The sequence below is a fragment of the Triturus cristatus genome, chromosome 10 (assembly GCF_964204655.1).
Source record: "Triturus cristatus chromosome 10, aTriCri1.1, whole genome shotgun sequence".
NCBI classification, from domain to species: Eukaryota; Metazoa; Chordata; class Amphibia; order Caudata; family Salamandridae; genus Triturus; species Triturus cristatus.
In genome coordinates this window covers 1,023,436,472-1,023,454,122 of record NC_140593.1, presented here as the reverse complement: position 1 = coordinate 1,023,454,122, position 17,651 = coordinate 1,023,436,472, and the positions used below count along the sequence as shown (strand labels likewise).

Here is a 17,651-nt window from a genome sequence, read left to right as displayed (position 1 = left end):
TTTTTTTTTTTCCCACGGTAGGAACCCTTTTAGAGGATGCCCTGCTGGGGAATTCACACACTATTCTAGGGGATTTTTATTTTTATCTTGAGAAGGCAGACGACACGGCACGCCTCCTAAATCTTATGGAAACAGCAGAACTTTTACAACACGTTACGGGTCCCTCGCATCTGGCTGGACACACCCTCGATGGGGTTTTTTCCAACATTCCGGAACTATCTTTTTCAGCTCTGTTACCTCTTGCTTGGTCAGACCATGCGGGAGTTCGGTTTAATCTTACCCCTACACCCCACATGGCTAACGGGCGGTATCAAACAGAGCGGAAAGAAGTCAGAGCTTGGAACAGGGTGGAAGCTGAGACCCTATCTAGGGCACTTACTACTTCTTTCACACCTATTGCCAGTAATACGGAGGAGGCTACCTCGTCCTACACGAAATGGCTTATGCAGGCCTGTTTAGACCTTGCACCACCCAAACAAGCCGTATTTAAAAGAATGGTGCCCTCAGCCCCCTGGTATTCGAGGGAATTAAAACTGCAAAAATGTATATGCAAGAGATTGGAACGAAACTGGAGGAAGGACTACACGGATAAGGAAAAATTGATATATCTGGCAAGCATGGCCACATATAAACACATGATACGTGTTTCTAAACAGAAGATTTACGCCGCTCAGATATCAGCGGCCAAAAACTCAACGAAAGAGCTTTTTCTCGCCATTACTAATTTATCCTTAGTCAAACCTGCCTCCGTTCCATCTAGCACAGAGCTCTGTGAAAAAATTGCCTCATTTTTTCAATCCAAAGTTAACATCTTTACCAGTCTCAGTGACTCTATTAGGATTAACCGGGAGTCCGAACTGGAGGCTAAAGATTTGGCCTTGCCGTCGGTTATCCTGGAGGCGTTTAGGCCACTAACTTTTCAGGACACTTTGGACTTACTTGCCAAAGCTAATTCCGGGTCCCCATTGGACCCTTGCCCATTGAAAATCATCAAAGTGGCCCCCATGGCTGTAGCCACCTACCTGACTCCTATTTTTAATGGCATGATCCTTCAGATCGAAACAATTTCCGGACAATCTCCAGTCTCCCTCTTCCAGCTAAACTATTGGAAAAGGCTATGAACCACCAACTTACTGCCTTTATGAGGAACACTCTATTGCTGGATGCCTCCCAACACGGATTTCGGGCGGGACACAGCACCGAATCCGCTTTGATCACGGCCACAGAACAGATCAGGTTAGCAGTGGATCAGGGAGGCAGAGCGGCCTTGATCCTTTTGGATCTATCGGCCGCATTCGATACGGTCCATTACGGCTTCTTGATGGATCGGTTAAGGAAAGGTGGAATTCAGCAAAAAGCGTGGGAATTGTTAAACTCCTTTCTTTCGGATCGAAGCCAAACAGTTGCCTTAGGTAATTTTTCTTCCCAACCTGTCTCTCTACCTTGCGGGGTTCAGACCGCGGGGTTCCGCAAGGGTCTTCATTGAGTCCCACCCTGTTCAATATTTGTGTCCTCCCTTGCTCCCATCATCAGATGTCACGGTTTCAGTGTCACTTCGTATGTGGATGACACGCAAATCATGGTGTCTCTACTTCCTGGGCGTGAAATGGGGTTGGACCATAATTTTGAATCCTGCATGTCGGAAGTGGCCCACTGGATGGCTAGCAACTGCCTTAGGCTGAACTCAAATAAGACCGAGGTTATGCTGTTTGGGAATAACCCTAGCTTCTGGACCCCATTATGGTGGCCGCAGGAACTGGGGGCCCTTCCCACTCCGGTCAACAAGGTAAAAAATCTTGGGATGGTGGTGGACGACAAACTTTCCATGGCATTACAGGTTACGGCGGTAGCCTCCAAAACATGCTATATTTTAAAAACGCTGAAAAAGATTTTGTTCCTGCTCCCTCACGAATGTCGAAAAACAGTGGTGGTGGCCCTTGTAACATCCAGATTAGACTACTGCAATAGTCTGTATCTTAACATTCAGGAAAACCTGCTGCACAGATTGCAGCTATTACAGAATGCTGCAGCTAGACTTCTAACCGGCATCCCGAAATTTGCACCCATATCAAAGGCCATTCAAGACTTACACTGGCTTCCAGTCAAAAGCAGAGTCCAGTTCAAGTCTCTATGCTTGGTCTTCAAGGCCTTAAATGGTGATGGTTCTGACTACCTAATAAAACAATTTAAAAGGTATGTCCCTTCCCGGCTTCTTCGATCATCTGATGCCAGTCTGATTACGGTCCCTGTTATAAAAAAAAAAAGCTCGATGGGGGGGACGTAGCTTTTCTTATGGTGCAGCCAAGCTATGGAATGGCCTGCCGCTCCATTTAAGACGCATGGACAACCTACTGCATTTTAGAAAAGCGCTGAAGACCTGGTTGTTCGGTAAATAATTTTGCCTCTTAGGATTAGGGAGTAGTGGACAGCGCCAGGACACCTACTTGGTAATCGCGCGCTTTACAAGTCACTATAACATAACATAACATATAATGCACGAAGCTGGGCAGGGAACACCCCGGCTCCCATAAAAGGAGGTAGGCATGGAGTCGTCCCTGAAGGAGGCACCGAAGACGGAGCCTAAGAACGACGACGCTCCGGGTCCCGCGTCGCATCAGCCGACCAGCGGGGAGCAGGCGAAGAGCGACGGTGCTTTTTTGCCACCTTCTTGTGCTGCGACTTACCCGAGAACTTCGAAGACTTGGAATGGGACGAGGTGTGGGGGCTCTGGGAGCAGTCTCAAAACCTTCCCCTCGAGCGAGACTGGGACCGAAGCAGAGCTGACTGCCGGGCTTCTAAGAGTGCGAGGGACGTCCCACCGTTGGATCGGCTTCAAACCCTGCAAGGCCTGTCACAAACTGATGTCTGTGACAGACCCGCACCTCGTGTGCCTTTGGTGTCTGGAGCGCGACCATGATCCTAAGTCGTGCTCTGACACCCTGGCCATAAATCACAAGTCTTTGCGGTAGCGGTCCCGAAAGCTCTTGGAGGCCCTGCAGTCAGCTCCGTGTCACTCCCAGTCTCACTCGAGGGGAAGGTGTCGAGACCGCTAGCCCCCGCACCTCACCCCATTCCAAGTCTTCGAAGTCCTCGGGTAAGTCGTAGCACAAGAAGAAGGCGGAGAAGCACTGGCACTCTTCACCTTCTCCCCGTTGGTCGGCTGACGCAACGCGGGACCCGGAGCATCGTCCCTCTAAGGCTCCATCTTCGGTGCCTCCTTCAGGGACGATTCGGTGCCTCTCTCCATTTCCAGGAGCTGGGGCGTCCACTGTCCTACTTTGTGCATTTTACAAAGCCTTCCCCAGTATTTTTGGGCAGCCCGACTCCACCGGCGCACCTTCGGTCCCACAGAGTTGGTCGGGGTTCTGGACCTTCGATGCCGGCAGCTCTGGCCCTGCCGATCCAGGCCTGGATTCGGATCAATGTCGGTCAACCTTACTCGACATTCCCCGGTGCCGATCCCGGCAACGACCCCCCACCCTCCCCACCCGGCACCGCCCGTGCCCCTGGCCGATGGATGCCATCCCCATCCTCACCCCCGAGATGGACCCGGAGCCAGACAGACGTCGGTCGACACTGAATCAGACGCCTGAGCGTACTTTTGTTTCCCTGTTCATCCCTGCTGTTCGCCTAGAAAGTGGTGATGAGGATTGGGAAGAGTGGCTGAACTTTTTGGCAGACCAGCTTGAAGAGTTGGACTGGAGAGAGGACCTGGTGATGCCAGTGGTCTGGACACTTTTCCTGACCTTTGCATGCTTTCTCCCCCTACCGTGGCTATGGAGGAGGGAGCGTCTTACGCTGTGGTGGTGCGAAGGGCAGCCGGGGCCTTGGGCCCAGAGCTCCCTTCAGTGGCAGTCAGGACTAACCTTCTAACAGAGGTGCTTCAGCCTGCGTCTACCTCCTCTGACCTCCTTCTGCCCTTCAACGAAGCCCTCACGGATGTCCTTCTGGGCACCTGGTCCAAGCCCAGCACAGGGGCTCTTGTGGGAAAGACGATTGCCCTCTGCCATCGCCCGGACCTGGGCGAACCAGTTTTCCTCACCCAGCACCTTTCCCCCGAGATCTTGGTGGTCCAAGCCTCTTCTTCCAAGGGCACATTCCCTTCTGCTCCCCCAGACAGGGAATCCAAGAAGCTGAATCATCTTGGGAAGTGCATGTTCTCTTCCTCCAACTTGGCACTGCGGTCCGTGAATACTGCGTGCCTCTTGGGCCGATACTCCCATACTATCTGGGATACAGTTGCGCAAGTGCTGCCTCAGTGCCCGGAGGAGGACCAGGCTGTTCTTGCCCAAGCAGTGGCAGATGGAAGAGAGGCAACCAATTTCACGATTAGAAGTGGACTGTATACCACCGACTCACTAGGCAGAGAAATTGCCCCGTCAGTAGCCCTAAGCGCTATGCCTGGTTGAGGACGTCTGGCTTTCTGGGGGATGTCCAGTCAACCTCGCTGTACATGCCGTTTGATAGCCGTTGTCTTTTTGGTGACCAGGTAGACTCTCGTAGATTCTCATGCTACAGCCAGATCCTTGGGCCTCTCTGCGTCTTCCCGTCCACCCCAGTTTGCTTTTCGCCCCTTACGTGGCTACGGAAGGGGCACCCCACCACATCCGGCCCAGTCTAGCCATTGGTCCACGCACGCTGCCCAGCCACTGCGTGGCCGCGGACGTGTGACCCAGCGACCTCGCGGGTCTGGGAGCCAGCGGGCAGGCCAGTCCACCCTTTCCTCCCCCTGCAGCAGCCTCCAAGCCTTCCTAGTATGACTTTTCAGGGCCATCAACGGTCAGTGGCGGCAGGATTTACCATATCCTCCCCCACTGTCAATACATCGCGTTGGACAAGTGGGTTTTGCAAATAGTCCGAAGGGGCTACTCCCTCCCCTTCGAGACTACACCTCCCTCCATACCACCGTCTTTTGATCGCATGTCGGAGGATCATTTGATGCTTCTCCGCCAGGAAGATTCAGCTCTTTTAGCCAAGGGAGCTATCTAGAGGGTTCCTATGCCAGAAGTAGGCCGTGGTTGCTATTCCCGCTACTTTTTGGTGCCCTAATAGGACAAAGGCATGCGTCCCATTCTAGACCTCGGGCCCTCAATCGCTTCCTCTGGAAGGAGAAGCTCAAAATGATAACTTTGGCTTAGGTCCGGTCTGCCCTCGACCCTGGAGACTGGTGGTGCTGAATTTGCAGGATGCCTATTTCCACATCCCCATCCTGCCAGCCCACAGACGCTACCTACGGGTCACGGTAGGCCATGAGCATTTTCAGTTCACCCTGCTTCCCTTTGGCCTTACCCAGTGCCCCTCAGGTGTTTATGTAAGTGATGGCGGTGGTTGCAGCTCATCTGCGCAGATCAGGGGTTCCAGTCTTCCCCTATCTCGACGACTTGCTGTTGAAGACTAGCTTGCCCCAGGCTGTCATCTCCCACCTCCAGACTACGGCAGACCTCCTGCATTCGCTGTGTTCACTATCCACGTCCCGAAGTCGAGCCTGACTCCCTCTCAGACACTTTCTTGCATCAAGGCGGTTCTGGACACAGTGCAGTTTTGAGTCTATCCTCCTGAGCAGCGAGTCTGGGATATTCGGGCTATGATACCGATGTTTCAGCCTCTATCCCAGATTTCGGTGAGAATGACCTGAAGCTGCTGGGCCTCATGACTTCCTGCATCCTGCTGGTGGATCATGCCCGATGGCATGTGTGGGCTCTGCAGTGGGACCTGAAGTTCCAGTGGGCGTAGCATCAGGGGTATCTTTCAGACTGTGTCCAGATCTCGGAGGAAACTGGGCACCAGCTGCAGTGGTGGTTAACTAACCAAGCTTGGGTCAGAGGCAGATCCCTCTCCCTTCCCCAACCAGATCTCACTGTCTGTGGTGAAAGATGCATCACTCCTGGGATTGGGCGGCCATTTGGGGGAGGCAGAGATCAGAGGCGTCTTTTCTCCAGCGGAGCCGGGCTCCATATCAACCTGCTAGAGCTCCGGTCTATCTGCCTGGCACTGAAAGCATTTCTTCCCTCTCTCAAAGGGAAGGTGGTGCAGGTGTTCACGGACAACACCACCGCCATATGGTACTGCATTAAACTGCGGGGTGGGGTTGTGGACCCTGTGTCAGGAGGCTCTTCGCCTCTGGACATGGCTGGAACATAAGGGCATGACCCTGGTGGTTCAACACCTGGCAGGTTCTCTGAATGCCAGGGCAGACTAACTCGGCTGCCAGGGCCTTCTAGATCACGAATGGCTTCTTAACTTGCAGGTGTTGCAAGGTCTCTTTCAGCAGTGGGGGGAGCCTTGTTTATATCTGTTCGCCACCAAAGAGAACACGCAATGTCAGCAATTCTGCGTGTTGAACTTTCAAAGGCGACAATCACTGGGCAACACTTTTCGTCGCAAGTTGAACTGCTGCCTCCTGTATGCCTTTCCACCTGTGCCACTTTTGCCCACAGTGCTGAAGATCAAGCGCGATGGGGCCCAAGTTATCCTTGTGGCTCTGGACTGGGTACAAAGAGACTGGTACCCAGAGCTCCCGAGCATAGCCATCGATCCTCCACTCAGACCGCCCCTTCGGGACGATCTTCTGTCGCAGCAGCAAGAGACTGATCTTCACTCGAACCTGTCCAGCTTCCGCCTCCTTGTGTGGAGATTGAGCGGCGACAGTTGACAGCTTTCGACCTTCCGCCCGAAGTCTGTAACATCATCTTGGCAGTCAGGGGTCCCTCTAATAAATCGGTATATGCCTGTAGATGGAATAAGTTTTTGCCATGGTGCACAGCAAAGGCTGTGGATCCCCTTTCTTCCCCTCTTTCAGAGGTCCTCTTGTATATACTTTCTTTGGCCCAGCAGGGCTCTGCTCTGGACACTTTTAAAGGTTATCTTGCGGCTATCTCTGCCTTTCTTCGGCTGCCCGATCAGGCTTGTTCAAGTCCCCTATTGTAGGTAGAGTTTTTTAAGGGCATTACTCATCTCTTTCATCCATCTCCTTTCATAATGCCCCAGTAGGGCTTGAATCTTGTTCTTACTTATCTCATGTGTGCTCCCTTCAAGCCCCTTCATAACTGTCCTCTCAGGCTCCTCACTTTGAAAACTGCCTTTCTTGTTGCCATCACTTCTGCTCGCAGAGTGAGGGAGCTGCAAGCTATTTCTTCCAAGCCCCCTTTCTTCTCCGTGCATCCGGACAAAGTGGTGCTTCGATCGAGGTCCTCGTTCCTTCCAAAGGTGGTTATCTCTTTTCACATTGAACAAACCATTACTTTGCCCTCCTTTTTCCCACCTCCACACCCTTCCAAGGAGGAGAGACTCCACCGTCTGGACCCTATGCGTGCTCTGTCTTTCTACCTTGACTGCACAAAAGATTTCCGGGTGGATGATCAACTCTTCGTTGACTATGTAGGTGTCAAGAAAGGTCGGGCTGTTCAAAAGCGTACCATCTCTCGATGGGTTGTCCTTATTATCAAAATCTGTTCCGCTTTGGCGAAAAATTTACCTCCACTGGAGCTACCGCAGCCACACTGCACGGGCACGTGGAGTCCCACTTCTTAACGTCTGTCAGGTAGCCACGTGGGAATCCTTGCACACGTTCACCAGACATTACTGCCTGAACAGCCAAGTCCGGAGGGATGGCTATTTTGCCCGTTCAGTCCTCCAGGACTTCTCGGTGTGAACTTGGTTTGCAGACCTTCCTCCAGGCATGGTATTGCTGGGGTATCTATTCTAAGGTGAGGAATCTATAACGGTCTCTTTCAGATGAACAAGTTACTTGCATTCGGTACCGATGCATCTGTAACAGACCTAGGTTAGTTTTAGATACCTTATCGACCCACCCACCCTCCCCCTCTGCGATCTGACTTCTAGGGATAGGGATTCCCTTAATGGGCCAGTGCTTTGCATGGCTCTGCGCTTCTGGCGTGGAAAGTCGTGTCAGAACTGACGTCGGCACGCAGGAGCGGCGTCTACATAGGCACCGCGATGTCATCCCGTCGACGCCGATGACGGATGCGGAGTCGACCAATGCCACCTACCAACACACTGGGGTAGAGCTGAGAAAAAATTTCTCCTGATCCAGTCTGACGCATGGGGGAAATTCTAAGGTAAGGAATCTATAACTAACCTAGGTCTCTTACAGATACTGTGTTACCGAAGGTAAGTAACTTGTTCTTCTCAGTTGAAGGAACTTCAAGATACTATTCCCTCCTCCGATACAAAATACTTAATAGGCCTGAAAAGTTACACAAGCACTGCCAAAATAATCATGGAAAGTCTCCAGCATTTTTTGGAAGGGCGTTTTTCGTGTCCAGTGTGTTTAGGTGACATGAATAGACGTATTTTGCTGCTCTCTATGGGCTCTAGCAGGTCTCTTTTGGGGATGCACAGTTTTCCTTCACTTTTACCACCAGAGATTTAATGGTGCTTGTAGAATGTGGGGAATTAGGTAGGACACCAACAATTTGTACTCCATCCACTACCTCCATTCCAAGGTCTCTACATTTGCCCTCCTTTTGATTATTTTTCAAATTTTTAACAACATGTATATGTGGTGGCCGCAATTGCAGTCTACCAGTCACATCTTCACCCACTTTGACGTTTCTTATCTGTGCTAAATGAGTTGTGTTCTAGTAACAACTATGCCTCACTGAAATGTGCAGGTGTTTAAAAGGTTATTCTGCACATGGGGACCCTCCATGATGGCCTATAGGAGTTGTTGGCCCCACTTTGAGGTATGTCTTTTCTTGCTGCAATCGCATTTCTAAAACAAAGAACCCGTGGTGGAAGAGATTAATGATTTTGTTTTTGCTTTTCATGGATTGAGCTCTTTTTCCTTCAACATTTTCCTTGGGGTGATTGATATTCTTCATATTACAGTTTACTCCTCAAATTAAAAGCTATTTCGCTTCATGGGTTCTGAACTCCATATGAGGGGCATTTCCATGCCTGTATGTTTGCCCGCTATGCTGTTTACATGTGCTACTGTTTTATGATATAGCGCCCTTTAAACTACACGGTGTACCGTAGAGGTGACCCCTTGGTACTAGACTAGTTATAAAACCACTGGGTGGCACTGTTGGAAATAGCCTGGGAGGAAATTTGAAGTTAGTTGTTAAATTGCTGGCCTCCCAACCCACTGGCTTTGGTTAGAATCGTCATTTATGCACTTATTTGGAAAATCGTGTGATTTTGATCCAATCATTCTTTCTCCCTGTCCCGTCAATAGTAAATAAATGCAATTGGATATAAATGTATGTAGAGAAAAAAGTGTAATGTAAAAATACTTTGTCTGCTGCCTAGCACAGTCCCAGATATACATTTCAAGCATCATTCTTAGTACATCTAGGTGTATGTAATCAGCTTGCTACTGATCACTACACAATTGCAAATCCTACTTGACATGCAGCTGCTGTGTAAAGAGCTGTGCTGGTCCTCTGTTCTATGTTTGCACTATCAAAGTAAATGAAAGATTCTAGGCAAGCGACTGAGACAAGATGGTGACAAGTGTTCCATTGAACCAAACGGTGAAGAGACATAAGCTCAGTGTAATTAGCAACTCAAGAAAGCCGTTTCATTTTTAGTGGTTACTGCTAACCAACACAAAGCAAATGGAGTTAACAATCGCTAAAATTGTTGCCTAGGCTATCTTTCATTTCTTGCTGTGCAGATGTTTTAAATATTCAGTACTGATTTATGTATTTGCGCTTTCTTTGAGATGTGGAAATTCACAAAGGGCCGCTGGGTGGTGAGAAAAGAAGTTGCTGCTGTCACCAAAGTAAGTGAGACATTCTTTTGAAACTGCCTTTAAGGAGTGGATTGTTTTTCAAAACCTGTTTCTTTGGCTAACCACCCTCATGAGAATTTCTTTTCTGCAAAGTCACATGCCCAATGAACCTCTACAGCTTCTATTTTCTTTGCAGGCACTTCTTTAATGCAACAATAAAATACGGCTTTTTTAATTAATTTTTTCGCAAATGCTTGGTGATCATCTTAAATACATAGGTGGCTAGCTAGGTAACCAGAATTCTTTACCATATGATGTTCACTGTATGAATAGAAAGATTTAGTGACTTCCAAACCTCTAACCGGGTGGGTTAGAGCTCTGAAGGCACTTTTTTAAATCCCTGAATTTAACTTCTGCATTACTTCTGTTTACTTCTGTTGTGTTTAGTCCCATCTGGTATTCTTGCAGGTAGCATTTAAGCTGATGTGTTGCTAATTTTTTTAGTCTACAAATTTTAAAACGTGGGGTGGCCGTTTTTCTTTATCCTTTAGAGCTCTAGGAGAATTATTGGTATGCTAATTAGCTCAACAACCTTGAACACAATTTGACCCTGCCACGCTCACTTCATTAGTGTTTCTAATGTTGTCTGGTCTTTTTGCTCACATCTGGTACCTCTGATGCAATCCAATAGGCAATTCATGCATGGCCTCTATCAGTTTGAGAAGTGACTATGTAGCATGCACTGCTATAGCTGTGAGTGCATAATCCACAACTGAAGTCCATTATGGGGTATGTTTGTATGAGGAAAATTTCAATCTAGTTTAAATAGTTCTGGGAAATTGAAAATTGTGAAAAAACAGAAGGTAGGTCTGCGTTTAATCTGTAAGAAAATGATGCACTTTTAATTCTTCCACGCAGTTACATTGCACAAAAGTGACTTGATTTTCCAGTGCTTTGTTGACAACTACACTGTTTTGTTTGGTAGTGACTATCTTGAGAGGTTTGTGATGATAGCAATTCTGCAACACTTTAAGGGCAAAATATTTTCAAGAATGTAGAATTTACAGTAGAAAATTTTGTTTTCTGGTGGGCACTAGAGAGCCCACCAGCAAAATTGCCACTCTTCATTGAGGCTTTTGCCTCAGAAGTAACCGTCTGTGAGAATCCATCCTGAACCGTTTTGCTTTACCTCAGCTACAGTCCCAATTTAGCCCTTGCCATTGTTTGGCAACAGTTGTTGTGCAGAAAACTGTGCAAGAGAGCTGAGAAGTGCTTAAATTACTGGTCTTTCTACTCGGCTGCTCGTTGGTTAAATTGGCGGCCACAACTGCATCTCTCTTGCTGGCGCAAAGTAGCATGGACCTGGTAAGGGGGCATGATCTGCAGCTGGAAACTGATTTGATGTGTGCGGAAGGCGCATGGACAGGTATGGGGGGGGGGCAACGGCAACTGAGCGGGGGTGAGAGGAACAAGCAAAGTATGTATCTCACGGTGTTCACCTGTGCACCACAGACTTTAGTGTGACGGACCAGCTGTTCTACCTGGGTGTGCCAGTCTGGACTGTGTGGCTAGCCATGTTAATTCCCTAGCCTGAACGGGGATGATGCTGTGGGGGAGGGACTGGAGACCCAGTGGTTTAGCATACTTGTATTGAAGCCAGGCTGCACAAGGATTGGGCTGCTCACCACTGCCACGCCTGGGCTGTGTGAGCGGTTTAGCAGTGAAAGAAAGATCTAAAGCCCGGACCCCAAGCCACCTAAAATATAGAAATGTGTGGTGAGAGGTACAGCTGCCACTTGGGGATTGATGGTGTGATATGGTATTAATCGTACGATGGCCCAGTCCCTGCCCTGTGTGGTCATGGTTTGCTCTTGGCACCCTGGATTGTAGTAAAGAGAGGGAAAGGCAGGACCCACCATGCTGCCTTGCATGTTAGCAAACATGCACCTCATTTCATACTGAATGCCTGCTTCACTGGATATGCCGATTGCTCGCTGTAAATCACAGAATAGTATGGTGTCTGAGTGCATCACCCTTAGCTTAGGCACTGCATCCTGTAAACGCACATTTTATATCATTCCCTATCGACAACATCTACTGGTTGTAGAACTGGGGCAAGTTCCCCCGTAGGAGTTAAGGGTGAGTGCACTATTTCCACCCAAGGCCCTGGTCTATATGGCGCCTAATTTAAAATTCTTATCGTGGGCAAAGAAGATGCCAAGCAACCTAAAACACAGTTTGAAACTTGCAGTGTGTCGAGGATGGCAGGTGGCGATGCTGGGAATGTGATATATCTTACTTCCTCCAAATGAAGAACAGGTAATGAATGATGCCAGCATGGAGTCCTTTTTGAGAGCAATGCAAGAATGTCTTGTCTATTTTGCCACGAAGACTAAGATTAACACATTCAGACACAGACTGGATTCTATAACAGATTGGAAAAGCACAATGGCAGACTGGGGGCTGTGGAACAGCAAGTATCTTATACAAAAGATAACCTGAATAGAATGGGTGAAATGTTCTCAAATATGAAGCAGGTTCTCAATTATATTGTCGCTAAGAATGAGGACCTTGATGTGCAGTCCAGGTGGGACAGTATTCACATTTTGGGCACCCCAGAGACCGCTAGAGGCAGGCTTGAAGACTGCAGAAAGCATGATGTTAGCTCTGTTCGTAGGTTTTCTTGTGCCTTCTGGTGGTAGAGAGGGCTCACAGATCACTTTCCTTGTGACACTCTCTTCCCTTTCCTGGGTACCCCAAACCCGCCCATAATAGTAAATCTTAATTTTCCAGACAGGGACACTGCCCTAAACGTAGCAAGTAAGAAGTGCAATTCAGTGACAATTTCTTCTATTTCCAGATTTCTTGCTAGTGGTGCAGGTGGTGATTAAAAATTTGTCCAGATTGAACAAAACTGCTGTTTACGGAGTGTATACAGTATGCCGTACTCTAAGCCAATTTGAGGATTACCCACCATTGTAAAAGGCACATTTTCCAAACCTCACAACGGCATCATAGTGACTTTGGGAGCTGGCAGAGACTAGCCCTCAACTGTGCAAACAACAGCTCTTGACTCGCCTCTTCGAGACACAGTGACCAGGACTAATTTTTAATGCCATTCTCTGATCAACACCTGGGTTTCTCGTACCTGGTGGCTCTTGGCTTTTTCTGTTTTTTGCTGGCCTGGATGCCCCAGTGTTGGGGCACCAGAGGCTACACTTTTGCTTAAAACAACTTCCAATCAACTGACCAGCCTTGCCCTCCTTTTAACTCCGGAAAGAATTCTGTTTCAGTATATGTTTGATATGATGGAAAGTTCTTAATAGTTTACCTCTGATCCCCTTTGACCAACTAGAGCGGGGAAGAGGCAGACCTCTTGTTATACCCCCTTTAGAGATTTTCTGTTAAACTCGTCTGTACGCCTGCAGTTTCCTGGATGGGGGTGAATCAGATTAAACTTGAGGGAAGTTGGGATGCATGTCTTTTCGGAATTGGGCTGCCAATGTGGTGGGGGGACATTGGCAATTGTGGCGTTAGATTTCTGCACAGGCAGGTCATTGCACATGTTCATGCCTTGGAATATGCCAGTTGACAGGAAATCGCCATCCATGTTCATGATTCATAACTTGTTTGGCACACGCCATTGCCGGGCAAGCCCATGACTAGCTTCTTGCTATCATTCATGACTTGGAATGTTTGGAAACTCATTAATCCATGTAAAATACATCTGGTACTGTCATGCCTCGATAGGTACCAAACTAATATTGCTCTCCTGTAGGAAGACTAAATTCCCTTTGACTTATTGTTGCGTAAGTCACACGCGCATTGAGATTCGTTCTCTCCTGCTCCATGGCAGTCTTCAAAGTTTGCTTTTGCCCCACGCTTGTGAATTTCTTGGTGACCTGCTACAATGTGATTTATCCTTCTACAGGGATGGTTTAAGATCACTGTGGCTGCAACTTTTATAGAACTGTACAATTTCTACTGATTGATCCTATAGTTGGTAACACTCCTGGTGATAATCTGCAAGCACCTCAACAACTAACGATGTACTTGGACCGTGTTGGGCTCCATTACGAATCTCCCTCCAAAGTACCTGGGATTTACTCTTTCTCTGAAATTCCTTTTGTTGTCCTGATGATGACTCCTTAATCACTTGATGGGTCGAAATGCTGTCGACAGTTCAGGACATAAAGACATTGCCTATTAATTACAGTGGTATTTTAGGAGGAATTAAGAAGTTGATGGACTTTTCTTTAATCATGTTTGAACCTTCATTGTATTAGCCCTTCAAATAGACCATGTCATTGTCTGTTGTCTTTTCATGATCACCTTTTTTTGTCTTTTTCACTTTTGCACCCACTTGCACTGTGTGATCACTTTACTTCACAGAGCACCATTGTTGCCATTTTTGTAGATTCTTTTGTACTGTCTTAATTGTAAATATTTTGCCTTTTTGAAGATTTTTATACATAAAGGAATGTAGCATATCACCTTGGTTTACGCTCATTATTGTCAGGTATTTTGCATTAATGATCGAATTTGTCAGATATTAATAGATTGCTATTGTTAATTGTTGAATGAAACCCAGAGGGATAACTTTCTAAAAGTGGCATTTTCAAAATGTGTAATTTAAAATCTAGCTTCACCATGAGAGAGGATTTTTTATTACAGTTCCAAAGACCCCAAACATGAAACAGTTACCTGCTTCTATTTGGCAATTATCACTTAGTAGAAGATGTAATAGGGTACCTCCAATGTCTCCCTGTGGGAGAGGTAGGCCTTGCCGTAGTGGAAACCAAATGTAAGAGTTGTTTTACTACTAGGACAAATGAAGCTTAAAATTATATGTCCTACTTTTTAAATACACTGCACCTTGTTCTCTGTGCTGTCCAGGGCCTAACCCAGGGGTGTCCTATATGTATTAAAAAGGAAGATTTGGACCTGGCAAACATTTTATTTTGACCGGTTGAAAAGGCGGCTTAAAACTGCATACACAGGCTGCAGTGGCAGGCATGAGGCCTGTTTAAAGGGCTACTTAAGTGGGTGTTCCAATCAGTGCGGCAGGCCCACTAGTAGCATTTAATTTACAGGTCCTGGGTACATGTAGTACCCCTTTACTAGGGTCTTAAGGTAACATTGGCTTATGCCGAATTGGCAGATTTAATTTAGTTATGTTTCAAGGAGTGAGCACATGCACTTTAGCACTGGTAAGTAGTGGTAAAGTGTGCAGAGTCTTAAGGCCAGCAAAATGGGGAAGGAATGCAGAACGTTTAGGGAAAGACCGCCCTTAGGCTGACAGGTCTAACATGACCCATGCCCCAGTGCTCCTGCGCTCGACCCAGTTCATAGGCCTAATGGGTCTGTGTAAATTCAGGAAAGTGCTCCTGCCCAGAATGAACCCGTTTAATTACAGATCCACAATAGTCTGTACTATCGGAGGCGAATCGCCAGCACCTTCCCCAGGACTTTGTAGTCAAGATTCAGAAGGGATAAGAGTCTATAGGAACCAATGCTCAGGAGGTCTCTATTGTGTTTCTGGAGGTCTCATCTGTGCTTCATATATGGATGCTGGCAGGGACCCCTGTTCTCTTGCCGTCTCATACGTGCACAATAGCCATGGTGCCAGCCTGACTCATTGGCAGTGTAAAACTCAACTGGTATCCCATCTGTTCCTGGTGCTTTGCTCCGTGCAATTTGTTTAAGGTCCGCCTGTATCTCTTGGAGGAGCAGGGGTAGCCTCTAGGTCTGTGCTTTGCAGAGGCTTGATAGGGGTTATCTGTTACCAGTTAAGTAGGCGCCCAGGTCTGCTAGTGGTCGCCCAAAGGGGGCCTTGTAGTGACGCCTGTTGTACCGTTTGTTACATTTATGTCTGATTGGGAATCTGCAATCTCATCATGTGAGTGTATAGCCCTAATTGAGGTCCCGGAGTCATCTGCAAGCTGGAGCCAGGCCAGCATCCTACCCGCTTTGTTCCATCGGCGTGTTGATGGGCCATGCGTACACTATGATTTGGGCTCCAGAGCATATGAAATGCCACTTTGTATTTGGTTCATAGGTGCGCCAACTGAGGTTCGACAGTATCATCTTGTGTTTCTGTTTTCCACCTCTTTACTATTATCCTCTTACTAGAGGAAGTTTTTTTTTTTTTGCAGAGTTTTATATAGCGCGAACTTGACCCGAATCCAATCAGGTATCAGAGCGCTTTACATAGCACCAGTTACGTTACATTCGGACACACATTCATTCTTTGTTAGGCATGGGGAGATTAAGTGTTTTGCCCAGAATCACAGGATGTTCAGCGTCCTTACCGAGACTCGAACCCAGTACCCCAGGTCCGAAGTCGAGCGCCCTAGTTGTTAAGCAATATGTGCTTGACCCCAAATGCTATCTTAATGCAGTGACGCCTTATGACCGCCTTAAAGACATCCCATTCAATCAAGATGACTGAAGCCATTCTTTCATTCTCTTTAAAATAATGATCAATTTGATCACCTATGTCTGTATAAAACTGAGTGACTCTATTAGAAGGTGCCATATCGGTGTAGCAGTCCTCCATCTTCCCCAATTCAGGGTCGTTTTCAGAGGATTATGATCCAACAGCATGCATCCTTGATATTTAATACCCTAAACATGTGCCCCTAACATATTGGAGCCAAAAAGATCAGTCGTAGTATATAGGGCGTGAAGCCCCAAATAGTAGGAGAATTATTTAGCCTTGGGCTCAACGATTGCCACGTGTCGGTCACTTGAGTGTGAACTGCCCACTGTTGGAGGTGGATGAATTGTGCCACTGGGCCTGGAAGCGTTGATCTATCTGCAGACACAACTGAAGTCTCCCTCACAGATACAGGGGGCCTGTTGTTGGATGAGGTTTTTTGAACACAGACCAGCCTGCTGTTCCCAAGCAATAGACTTTGCATAATCCACTTGAATATTTTCCTAGAGCTTATGAACTTATTGAGATTTCACCATAGAGCGACTCAAGTTACATCAAATGTGATGGTCCAGAGGCAAACTTCTTGCACCTGACCTGGTCATGTAGCCCAGTGAATGTCCTTTCTGCCCTGTCCAATGTGAGTGGACCCCATAATTGTATTGCTTAGTTGTATTGGGAAGATCCCAAGTACTCCTAAAATATTTACTGCTTTGGCAGTACTGCTGGCCAAGAGAGTGGTGGCGTGCCGTTTGGGTTGTAGTAGCGCTCCAAAATTTAAGACTTGTTTTGAATCTCACACAAATGGCAGTGCACAACTTGAACCCTACGCAGAGCTCCTGCCAACTGCATGTAGACCTAGACCCACATGGGCATCACTGAAATCAGATTTGCTCACTCTTGCCACGTAATTCTGCAAGTACTGTTATTTTCACCTGTGATATAGTGTCAGCCTTCCAGTATTGGCAGTCTAGTTGTGTTCATGCACCCTATGGCCTCCCTTCCTATATTTTGTGAATACCCCTTCCGCACCGCCTTATCTAAACAGCGTTGCTACAGAATATACTGTGGAAAATGGCTTACCTTCCTGTTAAATTAAACCATGTGAAGTACAAGTTCACCTCTACGGTGTACTGTTTTCTTTATTACAAGGCAGGTCTATGGTATATTGTACTGCTTTTCCTGCTGTGATGCTTATATTTTTGTTTAAATAAATCCATAAAATATTATCAAATTCCACATGTATGTCTTCAATACAAATTGTGCGTGTATTGCTAATACAGTTTCTCTTGTGTTTTTTTTTTTTTCTTTTGTTGTTTCTCTTTCAGCTTTGCCAAGAAGACGTGAAAGAGTTTTTAGATCATATGGCTGTTGTGAGAATCAACCAAGGCTGGGAATTCCTGCTTCCTTATGATGAGGACTTTGTAAAGAAGCATCCAGACGTGGTTCAGAGGCAGCAAATGCTTTGGATGGGCATACAAGCCAAGTAAATGTATTTACATTATTAATGGGGTGGGC

At 47.2% G+C, this 17,651-nt stretch overlaps 1 protein-coding gene across 2 annotated transcripts in view; it reads left to right on the top strand.

Annotated features, from left to right (window-relative positions):
* POLR3E (RNA polymerase III subunit E) overlaps positions 1-17,651 on the top strand; it is a 232,323-nt gene that overhangs the window by 173,444 nt on the left and 41,228 nt on the right. For both annotated transcript variants that reach the window (XM_085629041.1, XM_085629040.1), the window contains exons 15-16: positions 9,689-9,748; positions 17,462-17,619. In XM_085629041.1, the coding sequence (XP_085485167.1) occupies positions 9,689-9,748; positions 17,462-17,619 (218 nt within the window). The remainder of the gene's footprint in view (positions 1-9,688; positions 9,749-17,461; positions 17,620-17,651) is intronic.